The sequence below is a fragment of the Ctenopharyngodon idella genome, chromosome 14, assembly GCF_019924925.1.
Source record: "Ctenopharyngodon idella isolate HZGC_01 chromosome 14, HZGC01, whole genome shotgun sequence".
Lineage (NCBI taxonomy): Eukaryota > Metazoa > Chordata > Actinopteri > Cypriniformes > Xenocyprididae > Ctenopharyngodon > Ctenopharyngodon idella.
In genome coordinates, this window is record NC_067233.1 from 27,630,885 (window position 1) to 27,656,718 (window position 25,834).

General features: G+C 36.3%; 1 protein-coding gene across 1 annotated transcript in view; it reads left to right on the forward strand.

Annotated features, from left to right (window-relative positions):
• The window catches only part of aff2 (AF4/FMR2 family, member 2), a 244,320-nt gene that overhangs the window by 158,805 nt on the left and 59,681 nt on the right, over positions 1-25,834 (forward strand). Inside the window, 5 exon segments of the mRNA XM_051859758.1 lie at positions 847-933; positions 3,667-3,700; positions 3,917-3,971; positions 19,462-19,513; positions 22,850-22,887. Of these exon segments, the coding sequence (XP_051715718.1) occupies positions 847-933; positions 3,667-3,700; positions 3,917-3,971; positions 19,462-19,513; positions 22,850-22,887 (266 nt within the window).

Consider the following 25,834-nt stretch of genomic DNA (forward strand, 5'->3'; position numbering starts at 1 on the left):
ATTTTTTACTGTGTACAAGCACGGTAAAAGGTTTTGCCACAAACTCAACTGACTGGCTTCTCTCCTGTATGATTGTAAATGAGTCTCTTTAGACCTTCCTGTACATGAATTATGAGCTTCCAGAACTTCTGATTGAGGCTGTGTGTGAACTCTTTCCACAAATTGGACATTCCAATTTGTTGTTTCCAATTTGTTTGTTGTTTGTTGTTCCATCCAGTCTTGTTAAGTGCAACTTATTAAGTTTGACCATAATCAATGTACTCTCTCAATATTCAAAGTGCAAACAGAGACCAAAACAGAGACCAGAGCTAAGAAGTGGTTACAACTACACACCCCAGTCTAAGATAGGTTTGATATTGGGAGACAGGATATTGAATGTAGCCTAATTTGCGCACATCGGAGAGCTCGCGTTTTACTTTCGCTTTCAAATTCGCGATCGCATGTACTCTGTGTATAAGGAGCGACGGTGCTCAGCGCGCATTCTACATTTATCAGACGCTTAGGCTCTGTTGCGCAATGAATCCTCTGCCACAGTCATCTCGCCTTACTCTCGTCACATGATCAGTGAACTGTGATTCCTGCTGCACTGTGTGCGACTCTGCAGCTCATGCTGGATGAGGAGAGCAGATGTTTACAATAGTTTACAACTGAAGTGACCAACTGAATTAAATGTTTTTTTTATTTCTATAAAAAAAGCAAAATGACAGTGGAGGCGGTGCTGTGGTGGGCACCGCGATGTAATGTAATTGTAAATCTATCTATCTGTCTGTCTGTCTGTCTGTCTGTGTGTGCTATTATAATAGCTATTATAATAACTATTATTGTGTTATTGTTGTTCTCCTGTAGGAGATGACCCATTCCTGGCCTCCACCTCTCACTGCCATCCACACACCAGGCAAAGCTGAACAGACCAAGTTTCCCATCCCTTCAAAGGTGGGCTGTCTCTCTCTCTCTCTCTCTCTCTCTCTCTCTCTCTCTCTCTCTCTCTCTCTCTCTCTCTCTCTCTCTCTCTCTCTCTCTCTCTCTCTCTTGCTCTCTCTCTCTGTGCCTTTGAACTTTTTAATATAAATGGACTTAATCATCAACATTACAGACTATCATGACATAAAAATCTATTTAATGATAGGGTCTAAAAGGCAAGCAGATGATATTCTTCAATCTGGTTCTGGCTTTGTTCAAAAACCGAGTGAGCTGTCTACTGCATACTTAGGCACAGATAATGGTTTACAAACGAATAACAAATTCTACTGAATAATATTCGACACACACATCCACTCCTCATGTTTGCTGGGTGAGCCAGTGGATAGCACAATATTATAGATAAACTTCTAAAATCACTACGCCATAATGACTGTGTGAAGTGAATGAGTGTAAACTCTATCTATGAAACGAGCGCAGTGCCATCGCAAATAGCCGCATTGCGTCTCTGCAAGTCAATCAGAAATCAGCTCTTGCCAAAAGTAATGTCAGCTAAAATACTATATCGTACACATTTTCTACTACTTGGTATGTCTATTTAAATCTGCGTATGATATGATAGGCTGCACGATTCGCCTATATGTTTCTCTTGCTCACTCTCTCCTGGAGAAGGCAAGCATTTATTCTTTAGCCTATAATTTGCTCAGATTTGAATTTGTATGCAAATGTTTTAGCAATTTTCAACCACTGAATGTTTTATTTCAACTTCCATGTTCTCCAATCAGCTATTTTATATAGAGTTCGACTTCTCTAATTTGAGGTTGTGGATGATTGTCCTGACAGTCAAACTCTATACACAAAGTAACTCTAAATATATATATGTATATATTTCCTTTTATTTAACATTTTATATTATTGTATTAATTAGAAGATATTTAAATATTTATGGTAACACTTCAGTATAGGGAACACGTATTCACTACTAACTTTTGCCTCAGTTAACTCCTAATTTACTGTCTATTAGTAGTTAGTAAAGTAGTTTTTGTAGCGTTTCAGCGTTGTAGCGTTCCTTTAGGTAGGGAAGGATTAAGGGGTGTAGAATAAGGTCATGCAGAATAAGGCATTAATATGTGCTTTATAAGTAACAATAAACAACCAATATACTAGTAATATGCAAGCTAATAAGCAACTAGTTAAAAGTGAGAATTGAAGCTTAAAATAAAGTGTTACCATATTTATTGGAAACAGGAAAGATCCCTAAGCTGGGACTCAAACTTGGGTCGCTCGAGGCACAGCGCTCTACATGTTGTAGCACATGGCTATTGGCTCCGACAATTAAAAGATATTTAAAGAAATTTTATAATTATAAAAAAGAAGAATTATTTTATATTAATTTATTTATTTTAGTTGTACATGGCATATTTGTTAAATGAAAACCAGGAAACAGAATTACATTTAAACCTGGCTTCTCATGTAATTTAAACTTGAACTTCCGGTTATATCCGAATACAGATACAGATATGAATAACTTTGAGATTGTTACATATACAGATTTTCTTCTTCACAGTTTCTAGAACTAATTCATCTCAAATGGCTTTTAACTTTTAAATTTGCTATTTTATAATCTATATTAATAATATTTTTTTTGTTTTGTTTTTGTAAAAGTACTAGACTAAATCTCACAGTTACATTGATAACATTCAGCATTGAAAATCTAGATGGCCACGATGACATGATCATAATATTTGCATACTGACCTGCGATCGGTCCTTCAGGTCATTCAAATCTGGTTATAATTTATAGTTTAGTGTTTGAGACCTTTAGGTTTATCATTTCCCTTATTTAATACTTTCTAACATTCTTTCCCATGTCCTCACACAATTTTTATACTATGAGAAATTCTGATAAAACATCCAAAAAGTTATTCTTTTTTTTTTTTTTTTTTCTGTTGCCATAAAGTCCATTTATCACTCTTCACCTGATGTCATGTGACAGGCATCCTGAGATGTTGGAAGGATAAGCAATGTCATTAGCATGATGTCAAAATGTATTTACCTCTCAGCTGCTTTGAGGCAAAGCGTGACCCATGCTGCTTCTGATAGTTACATAACAAAAAAAAATAAAATAAAACTCTGTTTAGCCAGTTATTCTGCTGTCCATGTGTATTACAAAACGGGTTAAACCATTTTGTCACATTTACAGTATTTTTACCATTGAGAATAAACCTGCAGAGTTTGGGAATGATATTCCAAATTGAAATAACATGCCTGTTAAAAAAAAAAAAAAAAAAAAAGCATTATGCGTGTAAGCTCTGGACTTTCCACTCAAGTTCCCTTCAAATCCCATGATGCTCTTTTCTCTTTGCCGTGGCATCTGCTATTTGTCTCTTAATAGGACATGGTCTGAATCTCATAAGTTGGCCTGGATGACACTGCTAATAATACGCTGACTCTATAAATCCTGATGTAATGTGCCACCGGCGGGCTCAGGCGGCTCTCCACCGCACTGCTCACCCGCTCAAGTGTGATTTGTGTGCCTGCTCTAATTGTATTAGTGTAAAATCAATTAAAGCTATCAGCAGAACTATTTCCCATCTGTGGCTGCTCCATGTGAGTTAATGCACAGAATGTAGCACTGATTTTTTTTTTTCAGTCAGAGATGTTATTATCATGTTGTATGTATGTATTTATTTATTTATTTAAGTTGTTGTTGTCTTTCACTACATCCGTCTCTTTCTTTCTATTGCAGGATTCCCAGCATGTGACCTCAGGATACAATGGAAGTAAGGAACATCTTGCTTCTACATGTCAAATTTTAGCTCATGCTAAATTCATTGTCAAGCAGTACTGACAAAAAAAGCAATAAACTTCAGATTTCCAGTAATATGGAATGCTGTGTTATCGTTCATGTGTGTTATGTATCATGTGCCAGATTCCTGGAATTTTGACGTGTGCACTCAAATCTGATCTGTAATATTTCCGTGAAATTCTTTTCACAGAACGCTGCAATGTTCCTAGTAACAAGCCTGCAACCAAGTCGGTACCACAGAAGTCGTGAGTATACATTTGATGAATTATTTGAGGGAGTCTCTCTGGGTGGAGAAAGAGAGAGAGAGAGTTTGTTCATAGTCTTTGCTTTGTTCCCTGTAAAACATTTCCCAGTGAAACACGTCTGCCCAATTACCAGCTGAGGGGAAACGGCAGTCTTCCCAAACAAACATTACAATTGGTGGTCCTTCACTTTAACCCTTTCCTAGACTTTCTCAGACATATTTAACAACACCTTATTCAATGTTTGTGATATGGCATTGACCGCAGAGGACACAAATGAAATACTACTTTACATACTGCCTAGTATTTTTGTCGTGCAATATCATTTTTGCCTTATTTTGTTCAGACATCTTAAGTGAAACATAATACATTGCATTATTTATGTTCATAGAAAAACAAATCTGGTATTCATGCTGTAAAATTGTACCGATTAAAGGAACTTGGATTATTAAATATTATTTTTAGAAATATAAAATTTATTTTAATTTGATTATTTTATTGTTTGCAAAAATATATAATAGGTATTTTTAATAGGTATCCAGAAATATAAAATCCTGAAAACAAAATGAAATGGCATGATATATGAATACAAAGAATACATCTTTGATATAACTTATCTATGTATATAAGTTTGTGCTAATTAGCATAAATCTTACAAATATTAGGTGTTTTGATTTTAGAGGTTTGTGCTTAAAGCAAGAAAACATTGTTTGACCATTTGAAAACGTTCTTACATGTGAAATTTACAGTAAGACATAATTAAATGAACATTATTTACCTTCGTTTGCATCTGCAGGAATTCCTTTGTTAATGTCAATAGGCCTATTTATGTCTGAATTCTTGGTAGATTTCCAGATGCAATTTCACTATTTTCTCGTCTTTTACCATTATATTTAGTGTTTCAACATAACAGCCAAAATCATCAGGTATGTCAGTGAGTAAGCTGTAATTTTGTGACAAACATAGCCTTTGAAAGTGGTAGGCGTGGTTAAATAATTGTTATCGTAAAGTTAAACTGGTTGGAAACACAAAATTTGTGTGCATTTTTAATTTATCATCGTTAAGAGAAAAAAGTGGATGGAAACTTGGCAATTGGTGCTAGAAATTTGTAAGTAAATTTGTTATGGTTTACAGATGTTTATACTATATTTTATTTTATTTTACTAAGACTGAAAGCCATTTTTTCTTTGTGCTAAGACACAGATGGGTTTAATACCATGAGTGATTCACATAGGTTTGAATCTAAACAAAAATACTAAAATTTTGCCACTTACAAGGTTGCTTTTTAAGTTAATATGGACATGTTCTATGAATAACAAAAACGTATTAAACCTTAGTGGTGCCAAAATGTGTTCAAAAGCAGGTTTCTAAACAGATATGACAAAGTCAAACAAATTAAAGTGTTCTTGTGTTGGTTTGAAGAGGCAGTGATGGGGGTGATACTGCAAACAATAGCTGGAGGAATGCTGCATTGTTTACTCGTGGAAGCCACTTAAAGGCTGCAGTTATCTGCTGATCTGGCCTGAGTCTCTGATATGTCATTTTCTCTTCATTCCAGAGACCCAGAGCAAGCCTTGAGCAGCGCTCTTCATGTTTACTGCATGCCGTTCGCATATCCTACTGTCTTCATACACTGCTCCATTATTCCTTTGCTTCTGCTCAGAATCACCCCGCTTGTATTCCTCTCAGTTATGTGCCAGATATTTGAAAGGTCTTAAATGATTTAACCAGTCCAAATGTTTAGGGATGCAGCCCTCAGGGCAAGGACATTTCTGTCAATACTGGCTTTGTCCTCGAGAGCTGAGTGCATGAACTTAGCCTGAATGTTTGAATTGTAGTGAAGACAGAAATTAATATCAGGAAATATCGTGTTGGCATATATGTTACATGATATCAAGCAGTCTTTGCAATGCTGAATGTCAAGGGAGGACAACGAATGCGAGACCCAGTTTGTTGCCTATGTGGCATGCTTGAGTTGAACACAAGCACGAATGAGATTTCATTTTCAGTTAAGTCAAAATTGATTTCATTGACGGGAGAATGCACAATTTAATTGGATCCGCTTATGGATGAACAAGTGAGCTTTATAATATCAGGGGGAAAAAACTGTCTGGACTAGATGTAACATTTTCGGTAATTGTTGTTAACTCGCATAACCTCGGGCAGTAATATTCCTCGATCTACCACACCGATACCTCAAAACTAACATGGAAGATTCAGATGTGCCATCTTATAAACCTTTAGCACTTGAATCTCTCCCACTTGAGCCACAATCATCCATTAGGTGGATAGTACAGAGGCTTTAATTTGAAGTTTACCGTGGTGAGGAGTCGTAAAACGGCACTTTTCCTCGGCAGATCGGCCATTTTGTAACCTCCTTGCGAGTGGCGGTGATCAGCAGTGTAATTTACTCGGAGCCTGATATTAGTCACACTCAACTGGAGCTTTTCCCACCGTCTGTGAGAGCACACCAGAGAATATGGGCCAGTGTCAAACACAGACGGGGCCGCAAGCCAAGGATAGCCTCTACTGGTAGATTAGATATTCTCAGGGATGTCACTCCGCTGGCACGTTATGCTTGAGGATATTATTATGGTGTTACATACTACTGTGTTGACTGGAATTTATGAATATCTATGTGTTTTATTTGAACAGCACACTCCCTTAAGGCAAGACACTATAGGCGAAACCATTATTCCATTATTTTTTTCAGGCACTGGTCAATTTTGAGATTGTAGGCTATTTTGCTTCAGTAACATGACTTCTAGTGGAAAGAAAACATGCAAAATTGACATTTGCAATGAGTTAAAAATGTCCATTTCAGTAGCACCAAACTATCCGGTTTTATCTCTATTCTATAGGTTTTTACAGAGGGGTTTGTTCATATATATTTACATGTACCATTTTATGCCTAAGGACATGATGAAAATGTATTTCTTACTGGCTGTTGAAAGTAAGAACAAGGCTTAATCCAGTGTTCAGATTTCTGGTAACACTCTATTTTAGGGTATTTTAACTAGTTGCTTATTAGCATGCATATTACTAGAATATTGGCTGTTTATTAGTACTTGTTAAGCACATATTAATGCCTTATTCTGCATTCTTAATCCTACCCAATACCTAAACTTAACAACTACCTTACTGACTATTAATAAGCAGTAAATTAGGAGTTTATTAAGGGTAAAGTCATAGTTAATGAATATGTGTTCCCTATACTAAAGTGTTACGAGATTTCTTTTTCTGAAAATGTATGTAAATTAGTGCATATACTGACTCAATTACATATTTAAACATTACATATCAGAAAACTTTTAATACAAAACAAATATCTTACTTTACTCTTATTCAGCTGGGAAAAGTATGGTAGTTAGGGCTGTTTTTTTTTTTTTTTTTTTTTTTTTTTACCCTATTCACCTAAAGTGTCTTCATATCTAAGCCAGAAACAGTGTAGTGTTGTGCACCATATATGATCTGTATTTCATCCATAGTTCATTGTCATACAGTACACAAAGGCCTGTCTGATTACTCTGATCACTAAACTCACACATTATACATCATTCATCTCACATGAAGTCAACTCAGGGAGTCGTCAAATTGTAATTGATTAGGCTTAATTAGTCATCAGAAGGAAGGGCAGAGGAGAGCAGTAAGTGCTCTCTTCTTGATGGAAATGGTTGTGGATGGTCTTCAGCTTTGGTTTCTAATTATGCCAAGATGCTTTAAACTGCTGCAACCTCAAAGTCAGAGGTTCATCAGACAGCCTCAGATCTGCAATAAGAGTTCAAACAGCACTGTGGCAGGCATTCTTAGACGAACTCCATTTAAACCATTCCATATAGGAGAAAATCACAAGTGAGATCTCATTAATGCACCAACGTTCAAAAGTTTGGGGTCAGTAAGATTTTTTTTTTTTTTTTTGACAAAAATTTAAATTAATTTAACGCAACCATGCATTAAATTGACCAAAAGTGAAAGTAAAGACATTAATAATGTTACTAAAGATTTCTATTTCAAATAAATGTTGTTCATCAAATATTGATGTTCAATCAAATATTAGAATGATTTCTGAAAGATCATGTGACACTGAAAACTGGAGTAATGATGCTGAAAATTCAGCTTTGCATCACAGGAATAAATTACGTTTTAAACTGCGTAATGCGTTATTTAGAATGCAAATAAGAAAATAACTATTTTAAATTGTAATAATATTTCACAGTATTACTGATTTTACTGTATTTTTGATCAAATAAATGCATCCTTGGTGAGCATAAGAGACAGGCATCAGAAAAATATAATATAATATAATATAATATAATATAATATAATATAATATAATATAATATAATATAATATAATATAATATAATATAATATAATATAATAAAGACCAGAATACCTGAACTATCTACATTAAATGTGCGACGTCTCATCTATGTCTGTTTTTATTTCTGATTTTCAGATTTGTGTTTTTTACAAAAACATCTGACACAAAGTCAAAATTAAAATTAAACATAAATAAGAACCCCCTGAGCTAATTGAGAATTAATAATTAATACACTTAATCTAATTGAACTGTGGAAGAACTACTTTTGAGCAGATCACTGTTCCTCTGGGATGGCCACACAGTGTTACTTAAGAAAAGACATCCGTTATTATTGATGATGTGACATAGTTAACAGGTTTGAACAAAGCACCATAGGCCTACATCTTTTTTTTTTCTCTCCATATAAAACACTCCTGATGTCTTCATGTCCAAGCATACATTTGAATTCGCGACATGCAAGGACTTTCTTTTATCCCTTTTAGACAGCACTTCTGAAAGACTATGACATTCCCTCAGCGGTGAAGATAAACACAGACAACAAAATCCCTGCTCTTGAGGAGAAAAGAGAGGGAACCCAGACGCGAGGTGGGGGGAGGTGCTTTTTCATCACAAACATTAACATAGACTCTTGATGTGACACTCCAGTCAGCTCTGAATCTGAGTCGGAAGTGGCTCCGGGCCAAGGTAAATAACCCTCTGGACACAGCAAGACAGAACAGGGGAGGTTGTGTGAGGATGAATGGGACAGGCTGGAGGTAGAAACAGCCCTCTGCAGCACTCGTCCATCAGGGGCTCCTTAATCAAAGTTTTCCTAGGGTGGAGGACAGGAGGAGAGGGGTGTTGCCTTTGCACTTCCCACTGCTATGTGTGCTTTTCCACTCCTGTTTTTTTTTTTTTTTTTTTTTTTTTTGCCTGTTTAATCTCAGTGTGTGCAGTCCATCAGTGAAGACTGTTTCTGCCGTAGCCAAGATGGCAGTAATTCCTTGAATTAATTTTGAGTTGTCTGTGTAATAATTGCTATTTTTGTTATTTTCGTACAATACTTTTACTTTGGGTGCAGATTTAGAAAGGGGGGGGGGGGGGGGGTCATTTATTTGTTTGTTTGTTTGTTTGTGAAGAAAACTATGGAAAATTGCACTTATTTATTTATTTAAAACTTTTTAACATTTAATTATTGATGTATTATTTTTTTATTCATTCATTCATTCATGGGGAAAATTATGTAATATTTTATTTGTTTACTGGTGCTATGGAAAGTTTTATTTGTTTGTTTATTTAGTTGTTTGTTTGTAAAGAAAACTATGGAAAATTGCACTTAGTTATTAGTTTAAAACTCTTTAACATCTATTTATTTATTCATTTACTGGGGCTATGGAAAATTTAATTGTTTGTTTGTTTGTTTGTTTGTGAAGAAAATTATGAAAAACTCTGAAAGTTTTGTAAATCCATGCATTCATGGGTAAAATTATGGAATTTATTTATTTATTTACTTACTTATTTTCTTATTTACTTGCTAAATGGCAAAAAGAGTCAGGGGTGTAGCTGTAGTTTTTTTTAGCCAATCAAAAACACTCTTGACCTGTCAGTCATTGTGCATGTTGGGTTTGCTGACGTCGGGTTGACTGACATGCCCTTAACATAACATAAACAGCCTTTACAAAAAGTACATGTCAGCACACTGATAGTATCAGATGGTAAAACCATGGTACTAGATGTTTACTATGGTACTGAAGGACTATTATTTCATAGCATGGTATTTGCATAGTACTCTGAGGTACTTCAAAGAATACTGTAGTACTACTGTTGGTCTTATAAACCATGATATTATTAGGGTAGCTTTGTAAACAATGCTATTACCATTGTTCTTTTTGCAAGTGAGAGCTGACATGGATGTATGAGGCAGTTGGGTAGCGGTAGCAGCGTTGGGGACCTTCTCTCTTGAGTTGCTTTCAAGACGTGCATAGTGTTGACAGAACTGGAGCGCTGTTGAGTCTCAGGGCAATGCCGGCGTGCTCTCGTCTTCCCAGAAAAAACACAATGTGTTTATTTACTGCCAAGCAAGTCCAAGTGCATTTTCATGTACTTGCCTGTGATTGAAACGGTGACTCGAAGGCCAGATTCTTTTATAAGACCTGGATTCATTTCCAAAGGGGCTACCGTAACAGCTTTACCAGAAGCAGGGTTTCTCAGGGACCCTCAGGAAGTGATGGAAACTTCTACTATCAGGCTTCGGAAGGAACCGCAAATATGCTGGAGCATGTGTGAATGTCAGGAAGAAATTCCCCTTTTTGTGTTTCACCCTCAGTGCATTACCAGTTTCGCACTTTAAACAAGGTGCCGCGCCGTAAAGCTAACGGATAGGGGTCAGTGTTCGTTTAAGGGGAGGGCTTTTGTTTATTGTTCTATTAAGAGCTATACTGCCCTCAAACTCAATATAAAATCCTGTCATAAACTTACATTTATTGCCCTCTGTTAGCAATATTCATACATATATACTCTTAGCTTTGCTAGATCAGAACCCTGTTCCCTGTTCACCTCTGAATATTAATTCCAGCGCGTCAATGTTGACACGGAGTACAAGGGTGACAGTCGCCCACCCTGTCATTACCAACACACACGATTCCTCTCGAGAGTGCTTCCCCTCCTCCCCCCACATCTGGTCGCCTGGCAGCTCGCTGGAGAAAAGGCTTCTATTGTGGAGCTGTCAAAGCGCTAAGCTAAGTGGGCTAAGGGAAAGCTCTCCTTAACAAAGGAGCCTGTCACCATCAAATAACAACAAGAAGAGAGAACCCAGAGGGACACTCTTAAATGGCAATTTGGCACCTACGGTGGTCGGTATAAAAAAAATAACCAGAGCCACGTCTAATAATAGTAGTTATGGGGAGGGAGGGGGTGTGGAGAAATGGGGGGAGGGAGGGGTTATTATAGAGGTGTGTGACTCAGTGAAATGGCAAAGTCTGGACAAGAAGAACTGGATCAGTACACTGTCTTTAGGTGACAAGCTGTCCTGATGAATGATGTCACGGTGTCAAGAAGAAGGTCAGGGCATGGATTTGTTACTGCACTAGTCAAAGATGTAGGTATACTTCTGCCTGAAACTGTTTTTGGATGGCACACTCATGGACTGTTCTCTGATCGCCTGATGCATCACGCACAAATCAATATGCGTAAATTAATCTACCAGAAAATGAAGTTGCACGCAAGTTCCTAGGCTGCTGAGATGAGCGCTTTTGAGGAAGACCTTGTTGCTGAATTTGTAAAATTTTATAAATATTTATACTTTCATAGACATTTTGGAGCACCTAAACCCACCCCTACCCTAAACCTACCCACTTCTCAACAATATAAAACACGTAACAAGCAAATAAAAGTACAGTCACAGCTAATTATTGCAAAAACTGACCAAAAAACTGTATAAAAGATACACCCAACTCTGAAGCAGTCGGTCACAAGATTCAAGAGCCAATGACATTTCACAGTCAATGCTGACATAACGCTTCTTCTGGCGACAGTTTTTGAATGTGTGCACAGGATTTGATCTCTGTGCTGGATGGAGACGTTGGTTGCTTTTGGGTCTGTTCCTCACATGGAACACTTGAAATATTGGTTCTTTTTTAATTAATTGTGACTGTAGTTGTATCTGCCTGTAGCTGTAGTTGTAACCCGAAAGTTGCGGGTTCGAGTCTCAGTCCCAGCAAGAAATGTAGGTGGGGGGAGTGAATGAACTTCCACTCTCATTACCCCTTGAGCAAGGTACCTAACCCCCAATTGCTTGCTGGGTGCCGTAGCAAAAATGGCTGCCCAAAAAATTGGCTGTGTGTTCACTAATCACTGCTGTGTGTGTGCACTTGAATGGGTGTAATGCAGAGCACAAATTCTGAGTATGGAACACCATGTCACGTCACTTCCCTTTTCACTTTTTAAATGGTTAAGTTTAGGGGTAGGGGTTGGGTTATGTGCTCAAAAATGTCTACATTTTGCAATGTAAATAAAATTATTGTGGCTGTTTGTTTAAATTCAAAATCTTACCCCAACATGTTTGCCATGGCATAATTGAACCCCAATATATCATTCTCATTGAAAGCATTGGAGTGCCCTGCATGTCAAAAAAGATACTGCTAAAAGGTTACCCTGTGCGTTAAAAAGTGATGCCAAGGGGTCCTGACCAAGTGTCCATATGTGACGAGTTGGGAATGAGTACATGTTGGTTTAATTAGGATTGGAGCTAAACTCTGCACGACAGTGGCCCTCCAAGAGCAGGATTGGACACCCTTGATCAAAATTATAAAAACTTGGTCATTGCTTTATTTTCCAGCAAGATGATTACCACAAACCCCTCAATCTTGTCTGGATTTGGATTGCAACGAATGTGAAAGACGACAGATCTTCAGGTCTCAATCCCTGAAGTTATAAGGAACTGGACAGAAGAGTCAAAGCAAAGTTAACCACAAGAGCCCTACATCTCTTGGAATTATTGCAGAAGTGTCAGGAAAAAATGCTAGAAAACATGTTTGTGACTCTTTTATTTTTTCAATACTTTTATTCTATCAGACTTAAAACCCAAGACATCCTTGAGATTTCTTGAGCACTTCCTGCAATAACTGTAAAGGCACAAGACATTTAATTGAGCTGCCTTCCTATTCTCAGAGAGGTCTTTACTGTCACTTGCTATGTTTCCATCCACACTGTTTAAAAAAAAAAAAAAAAAAAAAAAAAACTTGTAAAAAAAATGGTAAATGACTGGCAGCTACGGCTGCCAAACAAAAACCGTACAATTAGTAATATAGTAATATAGTAATATATCTTAATTTAAATAAAGTGCAAAAACAATAATTTTTCCTTGATTAAATTAAGATATTTTACTTTAATTTTACGTTTTTTGTTTGGCAGCCATAGCTGCTAGTCATTTGACCGTTTTTTTTTATGAGTTTTTTTCTACAGTGCACCTATTTGCATGTTGGGATATCGCATAAAAAAACGCTGGATGGAAACGCCAAGATGCAATATTCTAAAACCTTGGGTAACACTTTATAATAACTCACGCTATGAAGCATTAGTTAAGCATTAGTAAATAGTCAATTCATCATTTATGGAGCATTAATAGACATTAGTAAGCAGTTTATAAATACACCTATAAATGCTTAGTTCTTGATTTATAAGCATATTTATAATGTGTTTAATAATTGTATTTCCATACTTTATTAATGATTAATTTATCATTTCTAAATTATGTATTACATTATTTACAAACCAGTTATTCAGAAGTTGTCAGTGGTTCATAAGATCATTTATAAAGTGTAAGTAAATGATTAATAAACTATTTAAATGTACATTTATACATCTTATTATTCAGACATATAGTAATAGTTGCTCAGTGTGTTAATAAATGCTGTACTAACATGTATTCCTGCTGTAATTCATGATTAATTCAGGTAGTTATAAAACATTTAGTAGATGTCAGTTAACTATTTTTGTGAGCTCATCTAAAGTGAGGAGTATTTATGCCTCGTAAAGCTTTTATAAAGGAGATTTCAAGGATACAGAACATAGAAATGTTTATTTCAGGCAAAAAAATGAAACTTTACAATGGGTAACTTGATATAAAATTAAAAATAAACCTCTGCAATGTCACAAAAAAAACATAACTGTGCAGTAAACTGAAACTAAGCCTTTGATCTGATATATAAAATAATCTGATATAAAAAATATATTTCTGTAAAGTGTAAACATTGCTGAACAAAAATTTACCAGTGCCAGCACTGGATTACAGGAGTGCCAAAATACAACAAATAATTGTTTTTATAAAAAAATAATAATATAATAAAACATTTCACAGTGTCAAAACTACCTCATTACTAAACTTTAAAACATTAGAGAACAGCAGTGCAGAAGATCACTGAGCCTTTAAATCTCCTTTGTAAAGCTTTACGAGGCATTAATACTCCTCACTTTAGATGACAAAAATGGTTAACTGACCACTTCTAAATGTTTTATAACTACCTGAATTAATCATGAATTACAGTAGAAATATTTGTTAATAAAGCATTTATTAACACACTGAGTAACTATTACTATATGTCTAAATGATAAGATGTATAAATAAATGTTTAAATAGTTTATTAATCATTTACTTACACATTCTAAATGATCTTATGAACCACTGACAACTCCTAAATAACTGGTTTGTAAATAATGTAATTCTTAATTTAGAAATAATAAATTGATCATTAATGAAGTATGAAAATACAATTATTAAACACATTATAGATATGCTTATAAATCAAGAACAAAGCATTTATAGCTGTATTTATAAACTGCTTACTAATGTCTATTAATGCTTTATAAATTATGAATTGATTTACTAATGCTTAACTAATGCTTCATAGTGTGCAGTTATTATAAAGTGTTACCAAAACTTGAATAAGAAACTTATTCACTCAACTGAGTCGAATACATTTTTATGCAATATGGAAACATGCAAATAACATGCACTTTTACTAAATAAATTCCTTGATGCACATTAAAAAAGACGTGATTTTGCGATGGGATGGCATAACTAGACCAACCAGCCGACCGATCTCGTTGCACAGCATCTGAAATGTCGTTTTGGTCATTCTCTAATGCCTGAGCAAAGTCTGTCTTTAAAGTGGTTTGGTATAATTCCCTCCCAGAAGCGCCTCACACGATTGCATTCACAAACACCAGGCATCTGAATGCAAGATAACATGACAATGTTTATTGTGTTTTGTCTGTGCACTCTGAGGCACAAGTAATTATTATATACAGTGGCTTCTACTGCATCAACTTCCATTTTTCTTAGTGATATTTAGTGCCAGTTTATCAGGAAGTGACGATTTTGTTCTCTTCAGCTCACTGGATGGAAACAGTGCTTTATTCGCAAATGTTTTGTGCAATATTCCAAATTTGCACACAAGTTAAATTCACAATTTTGAATGGAAACATAGCTACTGTCACCTTGTTTTTGCTAACTGGTGTCTTGACTTTAATCTTTAAAATGATTGTTAAATGCGATATACAAAGTTGGAATTGAATTGAACATTACTACAAGGGTTTTATGATCATAATTGGCATTTCTGTCAATGCACTTGAATCTCCCTGGAATTTCGCATTAGTCATCAGGTAGCTGGCAGGCAGCTATGGAGACAAGTAGCAGGTGCCTCACAATTTGCAGGTTTCCTCTGTGCAACACGCCGAATTTTAGTAATGACCAGCGAGTGTTCCACTCTCACAATTAGGGGAGCATAGTTGGCATACTGCCCAGAGCTGACCCATGAGACCCCGTCCAGAGCCCAGCAGTGATGTGGCACAGGTCTACTACTGCAAACTACATAACCCACTCTCTACGGATGCCCGCTCTGCCCTCCAAAACATCTGTCTGCTCTGCCCGAATATCATTGACACTGAAAATGGTGACAAAGACATGCCAATCTCACCTTGGTTTAAAAATTCACCTCAAGGTTTTTTACAATTACAAGTTTATTTCAAATGGGGTATTTTAGTAAACTATTTCTCACATTCTTTGATTCTAAGGCCACTGTGAGTCTGGTATGTTGTGTAAATGTGGTTTATGTTGGTTTTTAATTGTATCCTAAATCTGGATATACTGTGAGTATGAACCTTTTTGAAGCTCAACAAACTAGGAAAGTAGGAATATGAGAGCAGATTGTTTATGTGGAAGGGAAACATCAGAAACAGAGAGAATTAAGTACTTGGCTGAAATGTACACCAGAATTCTGGAACAAATCAGGTTCATTGCATTCAAACCCATTGAAACTGTATGGTAATGAGTGGTGACACTGAGAGAAAACACACCAGCTTGTGTTTCTCTTTTCATGTGCTAACGGTTATAAAGTTTAGAGGGTGTCTCTGGATACTTGTTTTTCTTGGCCTTGGTTTTACTTTAATAACCCGATGTTCGTTTAGACTAATTCCCTAGCTTTCTGATGTTTTTTAAGCGATCTAGGTATTTGAGTGAGAACACATTGTTGTGAATTATAACTAGTTTCTACTACAGTGCCACCACCCTCTGTGCTCTTACGGTATGTATGGGCAGGGCTCCAGACTAATATTTGAGAGCAGTGGCACCGGTGCCACTAAAATCTACAGAAGGTGGCACCAGCACCTGATTTGTTGCCGCTGGGTGGGGGGTGGGGGTTTAATCATAAAAGTAATTGAATCATATAACTATTGTTTTGCATTAATAAGATGCTGTGCAACGAGATTGATCTGCTGGTTGGTCCAGTTATGCCATCCCATTGCAAAGTCACATGTTTTTTAATGTGCATCAAGGAATTTATTCAGTAAAAGTGCATGTTATTTGCATGTTCCCATATTGCATAAAAAATTATCCGACTCAGTTGAGTGCATAAGCTAATAATGTTTATTTATCAGAAATATGACAGTAAAGCACTGAGCTTGAATTGAGATCTAGATAAAATTAACTTTTATTGACAACAGTAACATGCAAAAACATAATTTTTATAGGAAAAAAATTTGAATATTCTATTCTTTTTAAATATACCATACTGAACTGACCAACAGCTTCAGTGATTACAAAATGAGTGCTCTTTACTTGCTTTCTGTGTAATTCAGTCACAATTTGAAGAAAAGTTTTTGTTTTTCATGAGACTTTGTGACTTTTTCTACTTTTCCTCATATATTATGGAGTGGAAATGGCTAATAAACCAATAAGTGCTCCTCTCCCGCCATCTATTGGTTCTACTGATAATTTCATGTCTTTTTTAAATAAAAGTTTCATCTTCAAACTTTTAGTTTTACAAATCATCACATTAAAAATAACATTAACATTGGATCATATTTAGAGATTTGTGCTGGAAAAAGTGTAAAGTACTTTAAAAAAAGTCCTTGAAATGTGCCTGAATTACCTTCCCAAATGTTTGCATGAACCCTGAAATGAATAATATAACATTCGACTATTTATGCAACCATGGTTACAGTTAGCCTTACTCACTGGAGAGCCTTATATAACTTGTTCATTCATGGCACAATATTTCTCCTGGTTTCCACATCAGCGCTGTTTGATCTAGTTTATAACTGAGAATACTTCGCCGAATATAAATGCTTCCCACTAAGGTCACGCTGCTATGTTATTAATTTTAAGGCAAATTCAGCGCTTTTTCATTGGATCTCCCAGCACTCTGTAGTAACAGTGTTGCTTGGTCTAGATCGGCGTGCAAGAACCGTCTGAGCTCACACTGCATTGCGTTGTTTATTATTGTCCAAGCTGATAAACGGTCTGCGCTTCGCAGCTTAAATGAGTAGCATGGTTTCTTTCCATTTGCGTTTCGTTCGCCGTTTGATGTTTCTCATATGCATTATGTGCAACAGAAATGGCAGCTCACATCAGTTGAGCAATGGGGTGGTCGCACCAGTACGACCTCTAACAAAGTTATCTCACACCAGCAGGGAAAAAGTTTGCAAAATGCAACCATTTGGTTGCAGTCTGGAGCCTTGTGTATGGGCCAGGAAAATCAGTGCAGGCAAAGTCAGAAGAATCAAGCTCTTAAACGTCCTTAACAAAACCTTCCATATATTCCATGGGACTGTTATTGTACACCAGACCATGTTTTTCCTCCATGATCTGCAATGGAAGGTTTTCCTCCAGCTGCTGTCAACACTATGTGAAACAAGTCTTCAGTCTTTATATCTATTTAACTCATTTTCCACCGATAAATCTGATTATTGCCCTGCCTGGACAGTAGTGACCAAGAAATGACTTGGAACAACCAATGTCTAAATATCCTGTGATGTTCCCATACTACTGTTAAATCAGGTCATGTCAACCAGAAATCACTACATCTAAACATCATTAAAGCTTAATGGAAAGTCCTGGAGTTCCCACCTCCTTCAATTCGCAAAGAAAGAAAGAAAAAAAAAAAAAAAATTCCTTGTGGTGTTCCCATATTCCTAGAATTACACCAGAATGGAGTCAAGTTCTTTTGGTGTTAACCAAAAACCACCACTCCTAAACAGCATTGAAACTTATTGGAATGTTCTGGAGTTCACAGTGTGATGGGGGATTTATCTTCTTGCAAAAAACTGGAAGCTTTTTTTTTTCCACATATGGTGTTCCCTTATTCCTAGAGTTACCAGTGTGAAGTCAACATATAGTATACGTGGGAAATCCAGTGGATTTTGTTAATACATCTCATTTTTTAATTAATTTAATAAGTTCATTAATTATTTATTCAGAGATTGAGCTCTAGATAGCTAAAAGAATAAAAACTTATGTCTTGTCCAACACATTCTTGTATTTATATACTATAAGATATATATTTTGAATTTTTTTGTCAGTAACTTCTTCTAATGAGCCATCACTCATCATGTGTTGAGTGAAACAGATGTGGCAAACAGTAAGCTGTGGAGGCTCTACAGCTTCTCACAATCAGTCTGATTCATGGAAAACCTCTCTTTCTCTTTATTTGTTCTGCTTTTCTTTGTTATTCTTTGTTCATGCTTATTCTCTTCTGTACTGATCTGAGATCAAAGTTTTTCTGTGCTTTATTTCTACAGAAGAGATAATGTTTCACACTCTGTGATACAGAGACATATACATGAACTTTACCTGCGAATCATCTGTTAGCAGAAACGGTACTGTTTAAAGCTGTGTGCTTTCAGCACCTGGTTTCCTATGTAGGTCTTTGTCAGCATCTGTTAGATATTACGAGGGTAATGACTGGTAGTTTTGTTCAAAGTCCTTCTCAATCTACAGTCCTGCACGACAGCTTAGGTCATAGAAAACTAAACCATAAACACATTTTGTTCTTGTAAAAGGCTTTTATTGTTTTAGTTTTGGAGAAACATTCGTCTGTTTGTCTTTATTTCATGGTTGTGGTGTGTTCTACTGGCAATAAGGCTTTGAAAGAGTGTTGATACAGACATGTGGGTCAGCGGCCTCTCTGAATGATGTCACTGCTCTCACATGCCATTGATCGATCGATTGATCTATCTATCTGTCTATCTTTGTTACTTTAAAAAGACATAATCCTTCAGAAGTACTTACCACCATTTTTTATTTATTATATAACTTATTATTGAAGTTGTTCATAATAATTCAGTTAACTTTCATGAAATATACTTCATACTCCATCGCTGTGCCATTAAAACATTTTAAAACTTATTTTTGCAGAATGCTTGAGGATGACCTGAAAATCAGCAGTGATGAAGAGGACAATGAACAGGTAACTGCATTTCAAGACAGAATATTGTTTGAGCTTGATTGACAGGCTCACCACAAGCAAACGCTGGTTTATCACAATATAATGAGCTTCCTTATATATCATTAGAGTGGAAGCCATTTTGTGTTCATGTGTAATGATACTCACGCAGTCTCGTCTGTATACACACACAAATATCAATGGAACCATTGCAAATAATGACAGCTGACCCTTATACAGGTCATTTGAAAAAAATGTATTTCTCACATCTGCCTGAATTGAGAATCAGAAACTGACTGCTTGTATAATGTCTCATAAATAATTTAAAAGAAGCCTATTCTGTTTTCTCACAGATATATACTGTGATATACACTGTACATTCATATAGACATGCAAATTGCTTAGAGGCATATGTCCAACACATACACACATTTTCCTCTGTGTGACCAGCATGGCAGGAACTGCAGTGGAGGATAATGAACGTGTGTGTGCACGTGTGTGTGCGTGTGTGTGTGTGTGTGTGTGTGTGTGCGTGTGTGTGTGCGTGTGCGTGTCTTATGTATATATAGTTTATGAGGACACAAAATAATGACATGGGTATTACAACGTCTTTCTCACAGTGGTCGCATAAACTAGTGTTTCTTTATTTCTTCCTATTTATTGTCATTTTAATTGGCAACACTTTCAGCTTGATGAGCATTTTACCCTGCAACTCAAAAAAACCACACATTTTTGGGCATTTTACCATATTAACTACACCATCTTTAGAGTAATATTCCAGGTTAAATAACTAAAAAATGACAAAGATCATATATTCATCAAGGTCACAATATTTAAACAACTCAATAATAGTAATTGCCCAGGCAATCCTTGAATATAATACAGCAAATATTGTTAATTATGTCTCAGTTTACTTTTGTTAAGAATTTTTTGAATAATAATGACTTTTCTGAACCTTCAAATTAAAATGGATAGTAGTAAATGGATATATAAAAATAGTTTTTTGTTTTTTTGTTTTCTTCTCTTTTAATGGCACACTTTGATATGGTTTATCTCCCAAAACAAATCTCCCTCAAACAAAATAAACACCACAGCTCAAAATACCACTGGCAGTACCTGCTGTACACATAAAAAAATTTTAAGGACTATTAAAATTTTAAATTAAAATAAAATAATATTTAACCTTAAAAATGTTCCTGTTTTTCACCTAAATTGAAATAAAAATGCTAATCGAGGCCTGCGAGTGGTTTATTTTGAGACCGTTTGAGATTTTGGCATGTAACACATCTGAACGGTTAATGATTCCAGTGCTTTATATCATTCAGACTTCACTGTATTTTTTTTTTTTTTTTTGCCATAAAATAGTTTTTTATTCTCTTTTCTGTTGTGAATTGAATATTTGAGGTCTGACATAGCACACAGTGATCATGTTTGAAATGGCAGTGTCCCTGTGTTGATTTCAACAGGCGCTGTGCGAAATCACTTTTTTGAGAAAGCTAATGTGAACCAAATCACAGCAGTGATGCCCACTTTTTCCCTCCCCCCTAAAAAGAAACTCCTTCCTCTGTTTCTCACACACAACCCTTAAAGCAAGTGCCCCAATACTCCTCACACTCCTGACATTCATAATAGCTCACTAGCACGTGTGTGCACCAATGTATGTCCCTGTCTGTGTGTGGTTTACATACGCACGCTATCGCTGGCAGCAACGGCCCCCAACCATGTTGCCTAGCAACATCCATCTGCGAGCAGCCTGGAATGAGCCCAAATTCCCCACTGAGAGGGAAACAGCAATAAGAGGGCCTGTGACAGATGATCTGAGTTGTTTCATCTAATACACTGTGAAGATCACTGGCTCCCTCCCTGAATGATAAATGGACTGTACACAGATCAATGGCCGCAGCATTAAACCCAAAACCTGCGTCTCTGCCTCTGCGGCTGCCCAGGTAGTGCTGTGTTCATCTGAAGCGCTGGATATCTCAATATATCCCCATTTACCTTGAGAGATTTGATTCTGAAAGTGGCGCTTAGCACTCTATGATGCATTTACAACAGCCGAAAGAGTCACTGTGACAAACATACAGCTCAGACCTAATAAACAGCTCGCTGTCGTAGAGGAACATGTGCAGATTAACTCAGGAAATTAATCTCATTGAGTGAAGAGATTGTTTGACAGACCTCATGTAATACAATTTTCCTCAATCAAATTAAATTGTAATTCATGATCAAAATTTAATTTTGTTAACACTGAAATCTGCTGAACATTAATTTGTCTAAACAGTTGTGCAATTTCAAGCTCAACAAGTTTAGATTCACTAACAAAAACAGAATTCAGTATTCAAACAAATACTGTAGAAATAAAATGTAAACATTTTTATGCTGGTCGGATTTTTGTTTCATATTTTGTCTTTTGTTTTGTTTCTTGTTTTGTTTTCGTGTTTTGTTTTTTCTTGTTTTTTTTTGGTTGTTTTTTTTTTGTTTTTGCTTTGTGTTTTGTTTCATTTTTTTGTTTTGTTTCGTGTTTGGCTTTGTTTTTGTGGTTTCTTTCGTATTGTTTAGTATTGTTTTGTTTCTCTTTGTTTCGTACAAAGTACATAGACAAAGTAACTAACAATACATGAATGGTAAACATTTGCTACCATGTTATATGTTTAAACTAATGTAAATAAAACCTACCATAAACAAACAAACAAACAAAAGTGAAGCTTATTCAAGTTTAAAAAAGCTTTCCTTAATATAGTGATCAGAATCACATGAAAATGACAGTAGTAAAAATTAAATGGAAAAAATGTGGGCCAAACAAATGGAAACATTTGGACATCCATTACCATCTTAAAGGTTAGTTTAGCAGTTTTACATTGTGGTGAAATGTGTCATGGATGTTTTCATTAGTTTTTATCTTCGTGTTTTCATGAGATTCATCTATAATGCCCATATATATTTCATTTTATATATGGGTTGTCAGGAGTAATAATGGTTCATTGATTATTTTTGTTTTATCACAAGCCCTAGGAAAGACTATAGATACTTATGAGCAACATGAATTACTAAATACTAGCATGAACTCAAGAAATCACAGGAATTTACAAATTCTTCGCTTGAATAGAACCTCCATCCTAGAAAATCAATATAAATTTCCTCAAGCAACACTGGTCTACTGTTTCTGTTCATGCTTAACTGTTCTCTCTAAGTAGCCCACTCTCAAATAAACATAGAGCAAAAGAGTCCATAAGGGGAAACTAGCAAACACTCAACACTGGGATATTCCTATTTTGCTATGTTTGCATATCTTTTGCTCTCTCTCTCTCTCTCTCTCTCTTTATCGACCTTTAATCTGATGGGCTGTTGTCTTATTCACAGGCCGCTGAGAAGCCCAAGCCCAGGAGCGCTCCTCTCAAGTAAGTGACTAATCAAGTCCAATTCATTTCTTATTCTACGCTGCTGCTGGTGTGGCTGTTGGGTAAAAAGCAGGTTATTTGTAGAGATGAAGCTCAGGAAGTAATCACTTGCATAAAGTACTGTGGATGCTGATGTGTATGACATAACACCTTACATCACTCTGTACAGGATAAATTGTAAAAAAATATCTATCTATCTATCTATCTATCTATCTATCTATCTATCTATCTATCTATCATCTATCTATCTATCTTTTGCATTATCTTAAATCTTACTACAATATTAATTTATTGTAGTAAGCTTTATGATACATTTATCATTAATTTGCTAGTCAACTTAATTTTTCATGCATCACTGTACATTGTTTTTGCTCATATTTGCTCAGAAATATGTCACATTATGTACGTTTATTATAGTTTGAGAAGGCCATTTTATATTTACTGCATTTCAGAGCCTGGTCTCATTAGAAAAACGTACCCGTGGGAACGTTTTCGCAAGTCTCAAAATATGTACCAATACAAACATATCACCGCAGTTTCAATGTGAAATGTCCACTGAGTGGGGCTAAAAGCATGTTCGTTTTTTTGCCGGAACAGATAAACGTGAATATGGTACGTTTGTATGACGTTGGTTTTTATACGAATCACTGCAGTTCTGATTTGAAATTTTGTCCGGTGAGTGGCGCTAAAAAGTGTAATGCTTCATTATTTTTTTTTAAATAACATCCCACCAACACTACACCTAAACCTACCCGATAGTGTTAACAAAAGCAAATGTGATATAAAAAGCATCTGTAATCGTGCCATTTTAGCTTGTTTTGATCTCTCATCTTTGAGCTCTTTTACCGTGACTCGTTTTTCCCCGGATTCATACCCAAAGCTTCCTCGTCCAAAGTCCAACTCCGTATCAGCTGAGTTACCGAGCAAGCTTGTCATGTCAGAAAAGCGACATCGGTTAACTGGTTAACCGATGCAAAGTCCAAAATTCTGAAATTTTGAAACAATATTTGTTTACAAATCGTGCACTTTGGTAAAAAAGTGTTTTGAAGTCATAACATAATATTGTCTTTATTAATCCATAATCTGACCCTGTAATCATAACTGTGTATGAAAATGATTAAAAGCGCTTGCTGTTTTACTGCCTCTAGTGTTCATTTCTGTTGGAACCTGCAGTGATATGTACGTATCGGTACGTATTTTTGCGACTCGTGAAAACGTTCCCACAGGTATGTCTTTCTATGAGAGGTAGGCATTTCATATAATGCTGTAAACATGCTCATTTGTTGGCTTCCAAAAGCCCAATTCTGTTTATAATGTAGATTTTCTAATTATTTCTATTCCCATCTCCTCCCGGGATCACATCCATCCACTAGCTTTAGTCAAGGACGCACTTCCAAAGCATTACAGTATTCCTGCATTTATTTTCATCTACATTTTTATCTGTGGTGGTGGTCCTGATAGCTTGGGATTGGGAACAGGAGGTGCAAATGGGGCCTCATTAAGGAGACAGAGAGAAAGCATGGCCTACAGCCGTGTTCCCACAGTGGGAATCTGGGACTGGAGGTGCTGGAAGCGTTTCTGCTGCGCTGCCGTTCCCACTGTAGTGGGTGTGGGTTGAGAGCCAAAGGCTCCAGGCTCCGGGTGTGGGGCAGAGGTTTGTCCCAGCTGCAGTTAGTGAGGTGAGAGCTGGGCTGCTGCAGGAAACAAGAGGAGGGGATTGTGGGTGGTGGTTTAGCATGGTTACAGTAATAATGGTTTAGAGAACTGAGTGGATTTGTTCAGGAAGTTTTAAATGTGACTATATTGTAGTGGAAGTAGAAGAAGCCAGTATTTATTGCTGCTTATTGTATTTATTATATATTTCAACTAGGGCTGCCTCCTAATAGTCGACTAACCATTAGTCAACGAGAAGAGGCTTTGTCGACCAAAATTGGTATTAGTCAGTTAGTCGCAGAGAAAAAACCTCCACAGGAAGTGGCGAAATCACACAGTCTGTGACGGACAGATCGTTAATGGCAGGAAATCCAAACATTCGCCTATCATTCATCATGCATCGACCTGAAATGTACGCTCGCTCTAATGTTAACCTAGATAATGTGCGCTATTATTTGGCACATACCCAAGTGTTTGAGTGGAGAGTGCGTTACTGCATGATATGGAGGTGCATTTAACTTAAAATACTCCATCATTTTTGGTCATACAGATAAGAATAATCCAACATTCGAAACTGTAAATGGTTTGCTTTTATTTCTGTAAACTCACAATAACAACAAAGTGATTGCCAATGCGCTGCTGCAAGCTTTATGTGTGCGTTTGAGCACTGATTAGGCTATGCATTATATATGGCGATTAAAGGCTCATTATTACGATTTATATGGTTTATTAATATAAATGCGTGATTAGTAGACTAATCGCTTAAATGAAGGAGTACTAGTCGACTAGAGAAATCTTTAACCGAGGGCAGCCCTAATTTCAGCATTGATAATAATAAGAAATATTTCTTGAGTAGCAAATCAGCATATTAGAATGATTTCTGAATGATTATGTGACACTGAATAATGGAGTACTGATGTTGAAAATTCAGCTTTGCCATCACAGGAATAAAATTACATTGTAAATTATACTCAAATAGAAACATTTTCTTATAGATCTTGTGCACAAATCATTGCTGGAATAGGACTAGTGTTGGAAGAGCTTGTTGCGCTGTAATTATCATGGAACTGAGACATTTGTGAGATGTCTGCCAGGACTTGTGATGTTCATGTAGGTTTGCCCCAATTTCAGCAGCCACAGTCCTAACAATGGAATGTGCCTATTAAAACATACCCTACAGTTCAGCCCTGGGCTCCATACTGCAGCAAACTGCCTGCATGACTGCCTGTCTTTCACATGGCCATGAGACTGGTAGTCCCCCGAGCTGGGAAGGCCTGGAAGCAAGAGCTAATCC